A 15,376-nucleotide genomic window follows, 5' to 3' on the forward strand; every position below is an offset into this window, starting at 1 on the left:
AGGGAAACCTCCCCTAGGCCGCCGCCCCCCCTAGTAGATCTCATCTACTAGGGCCGGCGCCCCCCTGGCACCCCTATATATAGTGGGGGAGAGGAGGGACTTCATACACCAGCCCCTGGCGCCTCCACCTCCCCCCGTTACGTCTCTCCCTCGTAGTCTCGGCGAAGCCCTGCTACTGTGACGCCCTGCATCCACCACCACGCCGTCGTGCTGCTGGATCTTCATCAACCTCTCCTTCCCCCTTGCTGGATCAAGAAGGAGGAGACGTCTCCCGTCCCGTACGTGTGTTGAATGCGGAGGTGCCGTCCGTTCGGCGCTGGTCATCGGTGATTTGGATCACGTCGAGTACGACTACATCATCACCTTGCAAGCTTCCGCACGCGATCTACAAGTGGTATGTAGATGCAAACTCTCTCCCTAGACTCGTTGCTTAGATGAACTCATAGATGGATCTTGGTGAAACCGTAGGAAAAATTTTAATTTTCTGCAACGTTCCCCAACACTAAGCACTACGATGGTATGATCGAGGTGTGTAACTGTGGAGGGGGGCACCGCATACGGTTGGGAGAGAAACTTGTGTGTTCTAGGGTCCCCACTGCCCCCGTATATAAAGGAGCAAGGGGAGGCTGGCCGACCCTCCTAGGGCGCGCCCCAATAAGGGATTCCACCAAGAGGGCCCTCCTAGTCCTAGTAGGATTCCACCAAGAGGGGGAGAGGGGGAAGGAAGGAGAGGGAGAGGGAGAAGGAAAGGGGGCCGCCGCCCCCCCTCCTAGTCCAATTCGGACCCAAGGGGAAGGGGGGCGCGGCCTGCCCTGGCCGCCCTTCTCTTTCTCCACTAAGGCCCATGTGGCCCATTAGTTCCCCAAGGGGGGGGGGGTTCCGATAACCCTCCAGCACTCCGGTTTTATCCAAAACTTCTCTGGAACTCTTTCGGTGTCCGAATATAGCCGTCCAATATATCAATCTTTATGTCTCGACCATTTAGAGACTCCTTGTCACGTCCATGATCTTATCCGGGACTCCGAACAAACTTCGGTCATCAAAAACACATAACTCATAATACATATCGTCATCGAACGTTAAGCGTGCGGACCCTATGGGTTCGAGAACTATGTAGACATGACCGAGACTCATCTCCGGTAAATAACCAATAGCGGAACCTGGATGCTCATATTGGTTCCTACATATTCTACGAAGATCTTTATCGGTCAAACCGCATAACAACATACGTTGTTCCCTTTGTCATCGGTATGTTACTTGCCCGAGATTCGATCATCGGTATCATCATACCTAGTTCAATCTCGTTACCGGCAAGTCTCTTTACTCGTTCCGTAATACTTCATCCCGCAACTAACTCATTAGTTACAATGCTTTTCAAGGCTTATAGTGATGAGCATTACCGAGAGGGCCCAGAGATACCTCTCCGAAACACGGAGTGACAAATCCTAATCTTGATCTATGCCAACCCAACAAACACCTTCGGAGACACCTGTAGAGCACCTTTATAATCACCCTTTTACGTTGTGACATTTGGTAGCACACAAAGTGTTCCTTCGATATTCGGGAGTTGCATAATCTCATAGTCTGAGGAACATGTATAAGTCATGAAGAAAGCAGTAGCAATGAAACTGTAACGATCATAATCTAAGCTAACGGATGGGTCATGTCCATCACATCATTCTCCTAATGATGTGATCCCGTTCATCAAATGACACCACATGTCTATGGTTAGGAAACATAATCATCTTTGATTAACGAGCTAGTCAAGTAGAGGCATACCAGGGACAATATGTTTTGTCTATGTATTCACACATGTACTAAGTTTCCGGCTAATACAATTCTAGCATGAATAATAAACATTTATCATGAAATAAGGAAATAAATAATCACTTTATTATTGCCTCTAGGGCATATTTCCTTCATGATGATCATGTCACACGCTTCACTACAATGCGACACAAATAGATGTAGCAACCACTCTTATGCAACACAGGTAGATGAGCAACCAATGGGCCAGGTTTTTTCATAGCATGATGCCCTCATGATGTTTTGCTCTTTCATGCCACCCGACATGCTGCTCTAATATGTTATAAAAGTTCACAAGAAGTATAAAGCACCCCAAACATAATAAAAAGTTATATCAAGGATCCCAGAGCATCGAATGACTATTACCGTCATCATAACGAGCAACCACCATGTCTACGAACTGCCATGTCGTTATTGAGGACACTAGGAAAGCCTTTGTGCATGTGCCCCTAGGGACCAATGAGCCACAATCGTTCGCTTTGAATCTTGAATCAATCCAAAGTGTCTGACACCGGATCTCGCCATTGCACATGTACAAAGAGAAATCCTAACCTCGTCGCCCCAATGAGACATCAAGAATCTACACTAGAACTTCGTTGAATACATCCAAATAGACCACCTCGAGGAGGATTGGAGCTCTGAAGACCAACTCGAAGAAGAAGCACCACCACCCGAATGCCGTCCCGCGAGGAAACTAGTAGCCAAAATAGAAGCACTGGGATTCTCTGCCCTATAACCGGCCACCAAAACGACAGATAAAGGGGAGGTGAATCCACAGACTCGCCGGTCGTGCTTGAAGGGGAGGTGTATGCCCTAGCCGCCATTTAAAAAAAAACTTTTGCAACCTGAAGGAGGGGATATTGTAGGAAAAGCGCCGACATATTGTCACTCCATTGCTTTGACAAACCTTGTCGGTAATCATGATGCTTCTTGCGCCATCCATGCAATTGTCGCTTTTGTGAGTAGGTGGCATATAAAGCTTTGTGTTAGTTCGGGTGAGAAATGAAAATACAAAAAACTAAAATTTATCAAACAAATACCCTTTTTTGGTAAAATGAATATAGAGACATGACGCTAATAAGAGCGAGAAACTTATAAAAAATGCACTGTCAACGTCTGATTTTGCCTTTTTTGCCACGAGCTCCCAAGCTTAACAAAATTTTGCACCGAGTTCACGCAAAAAGCATCTTGCATCATTTTTTTTTGAATTTTTTAAAATTTTCTGTTCATCTGAGTTCGGGTTTCGAATTGAATTATCGATTTTGGAGGTGTTTTCTTGGGGCAAAATAGACATATTTGAAGGGGGAATTTGAGGATTTGCCACACCTTATTTTGCACCTTGAGGATTTGCCCCTGTTTTGGCTGTAACCCAAGATTTGCCACATCTTTGCTGAAAGATTGAGGATTTGCCCCTAATGTACTCTTTGGTTCATTTGGCACATTACAGTACAAATTCTGTGACCAAAATACCCCCAACCCAATCTGTTTTAGTTATCCTCAATCGGGCATGAACCCTAGCTCGCTGTTCCCGTACTCTGTTCGTCCTGGCGGCTGGCCACTGCGCAACGTCGCCGGCGTGCAACCTCACAGTGGCTACACCAGCCTCGGAAGTCTCCCCCGAGTTCCTGCTGCACCCTGTTGTGCTTTCCCGAGCTTGCTGCGGCCTCACCGTGTGCTGCCTTCCCGAGCTGCTGCTGCTACCTACCGTGCCTCCCCGAGCTTGCTGATGACGCATCGTGTTGTGCCTTCCCAGAGCTCTTGCACGGGTCCATGCTCTTTCCTTCCCAACCTGACTAAAAATGGGGCTATTAGTCAAAGATTGATGGGCTGAAACATCGGGTGTTGGAAGAAATAAAGTGACAGTTCAGAAAACAAAAAAATATAGCTGATGTACCTACTTATGTCACTAAGAACGTAGGGTAGTAGGGGATCTTACCAGGTCGCCGCCATCGGGGAGATCGAGGTCGCCGTCGTTGTAGCCGCCGCAGATCACCGCCCCCGCCGTAGCCCGGTAGCCGCCGCAGGTACAGGTAGCCGGTAGGATGATATGAGAGGGTTATCGGGGCAACGTTTGGACTGGGTTCCTCAAACACAAGGGCATTTTGGTCATGTTGTTGTGGGCCAGTCGTGTTAGGGGCAAATCCTCAATCTTTCAAATAAGGTGTGGCAAATCCTGGATTACAACCAAAACAAAGGCAAATCCTCAAAGTGCAAAATAAGGTGTGGCAAATCCTCAAATTCCCCTATTTGAAGATACCGACTCTGCGATGACTGACTGGGCTGGACTTGCTGCAAACGGCTGCCCTCCCCAACGGCCACGCTAGACCGCCCGCTCCTGCCAAGATCCAACGCAACTTTCCGCCCCCTCGTCTGGTCGTCGGGCCGTCGCCGCCGGACACCGCCCCCTTCCACCGAAGCGCGGCAGCTCGAAGGTAGAGTATTCTTCTCTCGCACCGCTCCCTCTCCTCCTCCTCCCCCTCTCTACTCGACCGCCGTGGAGCGGGGATCCGTCAGTGCATGAGATTGATTTCTTCCGTGGCGACGAACCCTAACTCGCCCGAATTGTCATGGGTGACCTAATCCGAGAAATTTCCTCTAGGACGGATGCTCCAGTTCGTCCAGCTTGTTAAGGATTAGATTTCTGCGTGTTGGATTACTACTTTACTAGTTGCAGTTTAGTTTCGAAGAACAAAATTCTTACTGCGTTGGGGATGTCCTGGCTGGGTACTTCAGTCGATGCCCCTTGTTAATAAGCCTGCCTCTGAATCGACTAGTGCAGCAATCCACATCCGAGATGCTGGATGAGTGGCCAAGTGTTGTTGTGCACATTAGAGAGTAGAAAGGGCATGCTAATTCGTCGGAGAAATTATCCTACTAGGCTGATAGTTCCCTAGTGCAGGCTATTCTTGCTTCCTAGCACTTGCGCGCTGAGATGAGATGAACCAATAAGCATGGTTGCACAGTGGCACTGTCATAGTACATGGGTGGCTTGTATAATATGGATATTCCAATTATCCAATATGTGTTGTGTTGTTCATCTCTTTGGAGAAACTTTCTACCACTGGGTTGCTCTGCTGTTTCTTTATTATGCACGGCAACTTGCAATTGAAAAGTGCAACCTAATTACAGTACCTTGCAAGCATTTTAAATGACCTACGCCCTATGTTTCTCACAGGTTCGTGTTCTAATAAGCTTATTCCCTTGAGGCAGCATGCCTAAGATAAAGACGAGCCGTGTGAAGTATCCTGAAGGATGGGAGCTTATTGAACCAACTCTCCGTGATTTGGAAGCCAAAATGAGAGAAGGTGTGCATATCTGTATAATTTTTAATGCTTGTTGAATCTTTTTCCAGATGTATATTGCTGTTTCCTGCTACAGGATGTTATTAATGTGATGTTTTGATGCAGCCGAGAACGATACACATGATGGGAAGAGGAAGTGTGAGGCTCTCTGGCCAATCTTCCGTATTTCTCACCAAAAGAGCCGTTATATATATGATCTCTACTATCGAAGGAAGGAGATAAAAAGGGAGCTGTATGAGTTTTGCTTGGACCAAGGTTATGCAGACAAAAATCTGATTGCTAAATGGAAAAAGGTTGGTGGGCTTGATCATTTTAGGCATGCATTATTTTGGGCTTGTATCAAGTACTAACTGTGGTGGATGCTTTTCTCCAGTTTGTTGTCTCTTGGGACTTCTGATTATGTGATTATGTTCCAGTTTTGCTAGACTATAAACACCTGAACTTCAGCCATCCTCATGAAATATATACTCCCTCCGATCCATTATTACTTGTCGCAACTTTAGTACAACTTTGTACTAACGTTGTACTCAAGCTGCGACAAGTAATATGGATTCGGAGGGAGTAATTAAGATTAGTTCGTTTCAGATGCACCTTCCTTGCACACGGACCATATCAACTTGCACCTATTTTGCGCACCATGGCCTTTATGCAAGTATTATTTATCAACTTACGAATGCACACTCAGACAGAGAAGTGCCCCTGCTCCTGACCTGTGCAATTGGACATATTGCCTGAATATCAAGTACCCCATGATGATTTTTTGTTACTGGTGTGCTGTTGTAACTGCTAGTATTTGCTACAGACTTACAGTATGTTGGATCATGTTCAGTTCTCTCTCTAGTTTGTATAGTAATCACCAGAGTTTACCAAGTTTCAATGCTAAGGTTACCTTGTAACAGCTGCTTCAATTGCTTTAATTCAACATTCTCATGGCGCACTGCTAACTATTTTTTTCTCTTGTCTCTTGCAGCCAGGTTATGAGCGCCTCTGCTGCCTCCGCTGCATACAGACACGAGACCACAACTTCGCGACCACCTGCGTCTGCAGGGTCCCCAAGCACCTCAGGGAAGAGACGGTGATAGAATGTGTCCACTGCGGGTGCAAGGGGTGTGCCAGCGGTGACTGAAGCCGCCACTCGTTGTTAAGAATAAACTGAAACTGATTGCTCAAGATGCTCTGTTCGATCCCTGATGAATGAAAACAAGCAACGCACAATCAGGTGATTCGTCCATATATTCACTGTAAACTCTTGAGCCGTGGTATGTATTTGCGTGAGAAGACTCGGTTTTCCGCCGTGGAAGTTGACTACTGTTTCGCTGAATGTTATGTTAACCCCCTCCATGATGGATTACAGTACAGTAGTATTGTTGTGCCTTGCTGTTACTACTAGTTTACTACTACCTCTGTAACTTAATACCCCCTCCGCCCCGAATTACTTGTCGCTGAATGGATGTATCTAGAACCAAAAGTTACGTCTTGATACATCCATTTCTGCGACAAGTAATTTGGGATGGAGGGAGTATACATTAAGACGTTTTTTGACAGTCATAGTGTCTAAAAACGTCTGGTTTTAAGTTACGGAGCGAGTACTACTGTAGAGGCACTTTCTTACTACTGGTGTAGCATCAGGTGCTTATTTTGCTGTGTGCGGTCGACATGCAAACCTCGTGGTGAGGAGCCCTTGTTGACTTAGCATCTCCAGCCACGCCCCCAACGGTCGACATGCAAAAATTGGTCTAGTCGCGCCTCCAGAAGCCTGTTTTTTGTTGGTTTGGGCCGAAACTGGCGCTGGTGGACCCGGCGCGAACCTGGGGCGCCGGGGCAATCGATTTTGGCGCAAAAGAACGATGGGCCCGCCGGGTCAGCAACCCACGCGCCTCATCGTCCTCACCGCATCGGTTTCCAGCGGGGAATCAATGCCGAGGTTGCCGCTGGTCAGCCTACCATTGATTCCTCACGGGTGGCGCGGGCGCGGCGATGCACCACCTCCCGCCGCGCGTACACACGGCATCCACACCTTGGCCGCTGAAGCAGCGCCTCCCCCTGCCTATGGCCGCACCCCGCCCACAGCCGCCGATTTCTCCCCGTGCGCCGACTTTCCTCCGCTCTGTCCCCGTGCCCAGCCACGACGATGGGCGAGAGGTTCACCGGCGATGGGGCGGCGACCAATGGCTTCGGCCGTCGCTCGTTGCATGAGTACCTGCTGTTCGAGGCCAACGTCCCGGCGCCTCCCGACATGCGCGCGCCGTGGCGGTGGAAGCTTAGCGCCGGTGACGGAAGGGCCCGCTGCTCCTCCGTCAGCGACGCTCGCACGTGGTTGACCTCATCGGCGAAGTAGTCGGCGCGCGCGGTGACGTCTGGCGCGTCCCGGCTCCTCTTCTTCCTCCTCCCACTCCTCTGGGTCGTCGGCGTTGTTCATCGTCAAGGCCGAGACCGCGGAGACGCCGCTCGGCCGGCGCACCCGCTGCGCCGGCATCGTCATCAACGAGGGCGGGCGCGCCTCCTCCTCGGCTCCTCCCCGCTTCGTCACACCGAAGACGGAGCCGGGGCTCCGCCATCGTGAAGACGGAGCCAGGGCTTGCCGCCGTGAAGGCGGAGCCAGGACTCGACGACGCGACGGCCTTGAAGTGGGCGCGCGAAGATTGGGCGCGGACGGAGCTGGAGCGCCAGCGCCGTGCCTTTGAGCAGTTCGCCGCTCGGCGCCGTGGCCGCGACGAGCGCCACCGGTCCGCCAAGGTGACCCCGGGCAGGGGTCCAGCACGGCGGCCGCATGAAGGAAGAGAAGGACGACGAGGACAACGGCGGCGTCGGCGACGACGACGACTTCGACTCTCTCAGCGCGTTATTCAGCCTGTAGTGCGGCCTCTTTGTTTTTCTCTAAGTTTTTTATCTATGTAAGAATTCGCCGAGGTAATGCACTGTTTCGTCGAATATTTGTCCCGTTCGTCGAATTTTAGTTAAATAAATGTTCAAAAAAAATTAAAAACAGGCGCCTGGGGCCGACCCTGAGGCGTCAGCTGGGAACCGATCGCCCCCAGGCCGATTTTAGCGCCGGTTTGTCCTCAGGCGACGATTTTTCGAGCCGCATGAGGGGCCAACAGCTGGAGATGCTCTTACCTCGAGACAGTGGTCTACAAAGAAAAATGTTCACGGCCTACGGTGACGGTGGTGGCTATTGCCTCGAGCGTCCGTTTTGTGGATGACGAGTGAGTTGACCTTTGACTACATGGACTCTTGATCCACGGAAAACGCGTCCATTCACGTCTTCAAACGGATTCAAACTAGACTTCGTATAGCAAAGGATCTCCTCTGCATTTCCTTTGGTAAGAACGGCTTTGCCAACAGCATCTGCGGGAGGGATTTGAGCTCCATCGTATCGTGCGGCACACTGTACTGCCTTACGGTGGTATGGTGTAAATTGCTGGGCTTGTAGTGCACGCGTACCCAGGTAGGGTGTCATCAACGCTTCCGGCCATGTGAGCATGGCTGCCTGGATCAGAGGGGGTGACATACGGGCTGAGCCGCTGAGGCACCAAACTTTGGGTAACGAACGAACGGGCGAAGTGGAAGCACCAACCTTGTCGGTAGGGCCGCAAACAAGTGAGTCTGAGCGAGTTAGATTAGGCTCAGCTCTGTTCATACTAAAAGTCGAGGGAGCTAAGACTAAGCCGTGTTAAGGGTCGACCTGAAAAAGAGGGTTTATGCCCAACTTGTAACGAAATCGAGCCACTTTGAGCACGAGACGATGAAGGCAATATCTATATGAGGCATTTTTCTTTTTTCTATTTTTGGATAGACCTCAACAACATCATAAGGAAACGGCTGGAATTTAGTCTTTTTTGGAACAGCCCAATAACTATTTCAGAAATTCCTAAATAAATCCTAGAGGCCCACTTAGCCCATTTGTGCAAGGCAAGTGATACTACTAATGTTTAGTCCCACATTACTAGTTGAGTGGGAGTTGGACCTCCTTATAAGGGAGGTTCTTTCCCCACTTGTATGAGCATTAGAACAAGAGGGACATCCACGCGCGCTCCTCCGCCGCCCGCCTCGCCACGCCACGCCACGCCGCGGGTTGCGGGAATGAGCTGAGCCGTGAAAGGGAGGTCGCTCTTCTTAGAGAGATGCACCAGAACTACTTCCTCCTCTCGTCACCGGTTCCTGAGCAAGTCCAGTGCCTCTGCTCCTGCTGCTGTCACGTACGTGAAGGAAATATACCCTAGAGGCAATAATAAAGTTATTATTTATTTCCTTATTTCATGATAAATGTTTATTATTCATGCTAGAATTGTATTAACCGGAAACATGATACATGTGTGAATACATAGACAAACATATAGTCACTAGTATGCCTCTACTTGACTAGCTCATTAATCAAAGATGGTTATGTTTCCTAACCATAGACATGTGTTGTCATTTGATTAATGGGATCACATCATTACGAGAATGATGTGATTGACATGACCCATTCCGTTAGCCTAGCACTTGATCGTTTAGTATGTTGCTATTGCTTTCTTCATGACTTATACATGTTCCTGTAACTATGAGATTATGCAACTCCCGTTTACCAGAGGAACACTTTGTGTGCTACCAAACGTCACAACGTAACTGGGTGATTATAAAGGTGCTCTATAGGTGTCTCCGAAGGTACATGTTGGGTTGGCGTATTTCGAGATTAGTTTTTGTCACTCCGATTGTCGGAGAGGTATATCTGGGCCCTCTCGGTAATACACATCACTTAAGCCTTGCAAGCATTGCAACTAATGAGTTAGTTGTGGGATGATGTATTACGGAACGAGTAAAGATACTTGCCGGTAACGAGATTGAACTAGGTATTGGATACCGACGATCGAATCTCGGGCAAGTAACATACCGATGACAAAGGGAACAACGTATGTTGTTATGCGGTTTGACCGATAAAGATCTTCGTAGAATATGTAGGAGCCAATATGAACATCCAGGTTCCATTATTGGTTATTGACCGGAAACAGTTCTAGGTCATGTCTACATAGTTCTCGAACCCGTAGGGTCCGCACGCTTAAGGTTTCGATGACAGTTTTATTATGAGTTTATAAGTTTTGATGTACCGAAGGAGTTCGGAGTCCCGGATGAGATCGGGGACATGACGAGGAGTCTCGAAATGGTCAAGACGTAAAGATCGATATATTGGACAACTATATTCGGAGTTTGGAAAGGTTCCGAGTGATTCGGATATTTTTCGGAGTACCGGGGAGTTACGGGAATACGGGGGAAGAAGTATATGGGCCTTATTGGGCTTTAGGGGAGAGGGAGAGGCAGGCCGCGCGCCCCCCACTAACTAGTCCGAATTGGACTAGGGGGAGGGGCGGCGCCCCCTCCTTCCTTCTCTTCCCTCTTCCCCTTCCTTGTCTCCTACTCCTACTACTTGGAAGGACTCCTAGTTGGACTAGGAAAGGGGGAATCCTACTCCCGGTGGGAGTAGGACTCCCCTAGGGCGCGCCATAGAGAGGGCCGGCCCTCCCCTCCTCCACTCATTTATATACGGAGGCAGGGGGCACCCCATAGACACACAAGTTGATCTACGGATCGTTCCTTAGCCGTGTGCGGTGCCCCCTTCCACCATATTTCACCTCGGTCATATCGTCGCGGAGTTTAGGCGAAGCCCTGCGCCGGTAGAACATCATCATCGTCACCACGCCATCGTGCTGACGGAACTCATCCCCGACGCTTTGCTGGATTGGAGCCCGGGGAACGTCATCGAGCTGAACGTGTGCTGAACACGGAGGTGCCGTACGTTCGGTGCTTGGATCGGTCGAATCGTGAAGACGTACGACTACATCAACCGCGTTGTCATAACGCTTTCGCTTAAGGTCTACGAGGGTACGTGGACAACACTCTCCCCTCTCGTTGCTATGCCATCACCATGATCTTGCGTGTGCGTAGGAATTTTTTTGAAATTACTACGTACACCAACAGTGGCATCCGAGCCTAGGTTTTATGCGTTGATGTTATATGCACGAGTAGAACACAAGTGAGTTGTGGGCGATACAAGTCATACTGCTTACGAGCATGTCATACTTTGGTTCAGCGGTATTGTTGGATGAAGCGGCCTGGACCGACATTACGCGTACGCTTACGCGAGACTGGTTTTACCGCCGTGCTTTGCACACAGGTGACTAGCGGGTGTCAGTTTCTCCAACTTTAGTTGAACCGAGTGTGGCTACGCCCGGTCCTTGAGAAGGTTAAAACAACACCAACTTGACGAACTATCGTTGTGGTTTTGATGCGTAGGTAAGAACGGTTCTTGCTCAGCCCGTAGCAGCCACGTAAAACTTGCAACAATAAAGTAGAGGACGTCTAACTTGTTTTTGCAGGGCATGTTGTGATGTGATATGGTCAAGACGTGATGTTATATTTATTGTATGAGATGATCATGTTTTGTAACCGAAGTTATCGGCAACTGGCAGGAGCCATATGGTTGTCACTTTATTGTATGAAATGCAAACGCCCTGTAATTGCTTTACTTTATCACTAAGTGGTAGCGATAGTCGTAGAAGCAATATATGGCGTAAACGACAACGATGCTACGATGGAGATCAAGGTGTCGAGCCGGTGACGATGGTGATCACGACGGTGCTTCGGAGATGGAGATCACAAGCACAAGATGATGATGGCCATATCATATCACTTATATTGATTGCATGTGATGTTTATCCTTTATGCATCTTATCTTGCTTTGATTGACGGTAGCATTTTAAGATGATCTCTCACTAAAATTATCAAGAAGTGTTTTCCCTGAATATGCACCGTTGCCAAAGTTCATCGTGCCCAGACACCACGTGATGATCGGGTGTGATAAGCTCTACGTCCATCTACAACGGGTGCAAGCCAGTTTTTGCACACACAGAATATTCAGGTTATACTTGACGAGCCTAGCATATACATATATGGCCTCGGAACACGGAGACCGAAAGGTCGAGCGTGAATCATATAGTAGATATGATCAACATAATGATGTTCACCATTGAAAGCTACTCCATTTCACGTGATGATCGGTTATGGTTTAGTTGATTTGGATCACGTGATCACTTAGAGGATTAGAGGGATGTCTTTCTAAGTGGGAGTTCTTGAGTAATATGATTAATTGAACTTAAATTTATCATGAACTTAGTCCTGGTAGTATTTTGCAAATTATGTTGTAGATCAATAGCTTGCGTTGTTTCTTTCATATGTTTATTTTGATATGTTCCTAGAGAAAATTGTGTTGAAAAATGTTAGTAGCAATGATGCGGATTGGATCCGTGATCTGAGGTTTATCCTCATTGCTACGCAGAAGAATTATGTCCTTGATGCACCGCTAGGTGACAAACCTATTGCAGGAGCAGATGCAGACGTTATGAACGTTTGGCTAGCTCAATATGATGACTACTTGATAGTTTAGTGCACCATGCTTAACGGCTTAGAATCGGGACTTCAAAGACGTTTTGAACGTCATGGACCATATGAGATGTTCCAGGAATTGAAGTTAATATTTCAAGCAAATACCCGAGTTGAGAGATATGAAGTCTCCAACGAGTTCTATTGCTAAAAGATGGAGGAGAATCGCTCAACTAGTGAGCATGTGCTCAGATTGTCTGGGTACTTCAATCGCTTGAATCAAGTGGGAGTTAATCTTCCAGATAAGATAGTGATTGACAGAATTCTCTAGTCACCATCACTAAGTTACTAGAACTTCGTGATGAACTATAGTATGCAAGGGATGACGAAAACAATTCCCAAGCTCTTCCCGATGCAAAAATCAGCGAAGGTAGAAATCAAAGAAAAACATCAAAGTGTTGATGGTGGACAAGATCACTAGTTTCAAGAAAAAGGGCAAAGGGAAGAAGGGGAACTTCAAGAAGAACAGCAAGCAAGTTGCTGCTCAAGTGAAGAAGCCCAAGTCTGGACCTAAGCCTAAGACTAAGTGATTCTACTGCAAAGGGACTGGTCACTGGAAGTGGAACTACCCCAAGTATTTGGCGGATAAGAAGGATGGCAAAGTGAACATAGGTATATTTGATATACATGCTATTGATGTGTACTTTACTAGTGTTTATAGCAACCCCTTGGTATTTGATACTAGTTCAGTTGCTAAGAGTAGTAACTCGAAACAGGAGTTGCAGAGTAAACAGAAACTAGTTGAGGGTGAGGTGACGATGAATGTTGGAAGTAGTTCCAAGATTGATATGATCATCATCGCACACTCCCTATACTTTCGGGATTAGTGTTGAACCTAAATAAATGTTATTTGGCGTTTGCGTTGAGCATGAATATGATTTGATCATGTTTATTGCAATACGGTTATTCATGTAAGTTAGAGAATAATTATTGTTCTGTTTACATGAATAAAACCTTCTATGGTCATACACCCAACGAAAATGGTTTGTTGGATCTCGATCATAGTGATACACATATTCATAATATTGAAGCCAAAAGATGCGAAGTTAATAATGATAGTGCAACTTGTTTGTGGCACTGCCGTTTAAGTCATATTGGTATAAAGCGCATGATGAAACTCCATGCTGATGGGATTTTGGAATCACTTGATTATGAATCGCTTGATGCTTGCGAACCATGTCTCTTGGGCAAGATGACTAAAACGCCGTTCTCCAGAACAATGGAGCAAGCAACAGATTTGTTGGAAATCATACATACTGATGTATGTGGTCCGATGAATATTAAGGCTTGCAGCGGGTATCATTATTTTCTGACCTTCACAGATGATTTGAGCAGATATGAGTATATCTACTTAATGAAATAGAAGTCTGAAACATTTGAAAAGTTCATATAATTTCAGAGTGAAGTGAAAAATCATCGTAACAAAGTTTCTACGATCTGATCGTGGAGAAGAATATTTGAGTTATGAGTTTGGTCTTCAGTTAAAACAATGTGAAATAGTTTCACTACTCACGCCACCTGGAACACCACAGCATAATGGTGTGTCTGAACGTCATAACCGTACTTTATTGGATATAGTGCAATCTATGATGTTTCTTACCGATTTACCACTATCGTTTTGGGGTTATGCATGAGAGACAACTACATTCACGTTAAATAGGGCACCATCTAAATCCGTTGAGACGACGCCTTATGAACTGTGGTTTGGCAAGAAACCAAAGTTGTCGTTTCTTAAAGTTTGGAGTTGCGATGCTTATATGAAAAAGTTTCAACCTGATAAGCTCGAACCCAAATCAGAGAAGTGCGTCTTCATAGAATACCCAAAGGAAACTGTTGGGTACTCCTTCTATCACAAATCCAAAGGCAAAACATTCGTTGCTAAGAATGGATCATTTCTAGAGAAGGAGTTTCTCTCGAAAGAAGTGAGTGGGAGGAAAGTAGAACTTGATGAGGTAATTGTACCTGCTCCCTTATTTGAAAGTAGTTCATCACAGAAATCTGTTCCTGTGACTACTACACCAATTAGTGAGGAAGTTAATGATGATGATCATGAAACTTCAGATTAAGTTACTACAGAACCTCGTAGGTCTTCCAGAGTAAGATCCGCACCAGAGTGGTACGATAATCCCGCTCTGGAAGTTATGTTACTAGACCATGACGAACCTACGAACTATAAAGAAGCGATGGTGAGCCCAGATTCCGCAAAATGGCTTGAGGCCATGAGATCTGAGATAAGATCCATGTATGAAAACAAAGTATGGACTTTGATTGACTTGCCCAATGATCGGCGAGACATTGAGATTAAATGGATCTTCAAGAGGAAGACGGACGCTGATAGTGTTATTATCTACAAAGCTAGAATTGTCGCAAAAGGTTTTTGACAAGTTCAAGGTGTTGACTACGATGAGAGTTTTTCACTCGTATCTATGCTTAAGTCTGTCTGAATCATGTTAGCAATTGTCACATTTTATGATATCTGGCAAATGGATGTCAAAACTGCATTCCTTAATGGTTTTCTTAAAAAAGAGTTGTATATGATGCAACCAGAAGGTTTTGTCAATCCTAAAAGTGCTAAAAAATTGTGCAAGCTCCAGCGATCCATCTATGGACTGGTGCAAACATCTCGGAGTTGGAATATACGCTTTGATGAGTTGATCAAAGCATATGGTTTTATACAGACTTTTGAAGAAGCCTGTATTTACAAGAAAGTGAGTGGGAGCACTACAACATTTCTGATAAGTATATGTGAATGACATATTGTTGATCGGCAATAATGTAGAATTTTTCTGGAAAGCATAAAGGAGTGTTTGAAAGGAGTTTTTCAAAGAAAGACCTTGGTGAAGCTGCTTACA

At 46.7% G+C, this 15,376-nt stretch overlaps 1 protein-coding gene across 2 annotated transcripts; it reads left to right on the forward strand.

Annotated features, from left to right (window-relative positions):
- Window positions 1–4,067: 4,067 nt before the first annotated feature.
- LOC119345936 (protein BUD31 homolog 2-like) lies at window positions 4,068–6,502 on the forward strand. Of its 2 annotated transcripts, none has more exons than XM_037615753.1 (4): window positions 4,068–4,238; window positions 5,017–5,111; window positions 5,214–5,401; window positions 6,079–6,502. In XM_037615753.1, the coding sequence occupies exons 2-4, from the start codon at window positions 5,018–5,020 to the stop codon at window positions 6,232–6,234; spliced, it is 438 nt and encodes a 145-aa protein (XP_037471650.1). In that variant the 5' UTR covers window positions 4,068–4,238; window position 5,017; the 3' UTR covers window positions 6,235–6,502. The 2 variants fall into 2 exon arrangements, with proteins under 2 accessions (XP_037471650.1, XP_037471645.1); XM_037615748.1 differs by having other exon boundaries at window positions 4,070–4,238; window positions 4,982–5,111.
- Window positions 6,503–15,376: the final 8,874 nt, after the last annotated feature.

This window comes from Triticum dicoccoides, chromosome 1B (genome assembly GCF_002162155.2).
Source record: "Triticum dicoccoides isolate Atlit2015 ecotype Zavitan chromosome 1B, WEW_v2.0, whole genome shotgun sequence".
NCBI classification, from domain to species: Eukaryota; Viridiplantae; Streptophyta; class Magnoliopsida; order Poales; family Poaceae; genus Triticum; species Triticum dicoccoides.

Excerpts from the sequence above, each read along its gene's own strand:
- LOC119345936 (XM_037615753.1), top strand. The coding sequence starts at position 5,018 with ATGCCTAAGATAAAGACGAGCCGTGTGAAGTATCCTGAAGGATGGGAG. Across the intron at positions 5,112-5,213 it reads GGAAGCCAAAATGAGAGAAG|CCGAGAACGATACACATGAT; the intron begins GTGTGCATATCT and ends GTTTTGATGCAG. Across the intron at positions 5,402-6,078 it reads TGATTGCTAAATGGAAAAAG|CCAGGTTATGAGCGCCTCTG; the intron begins GTTGGTGGGCTT and ends TGTCTCTTGCAG.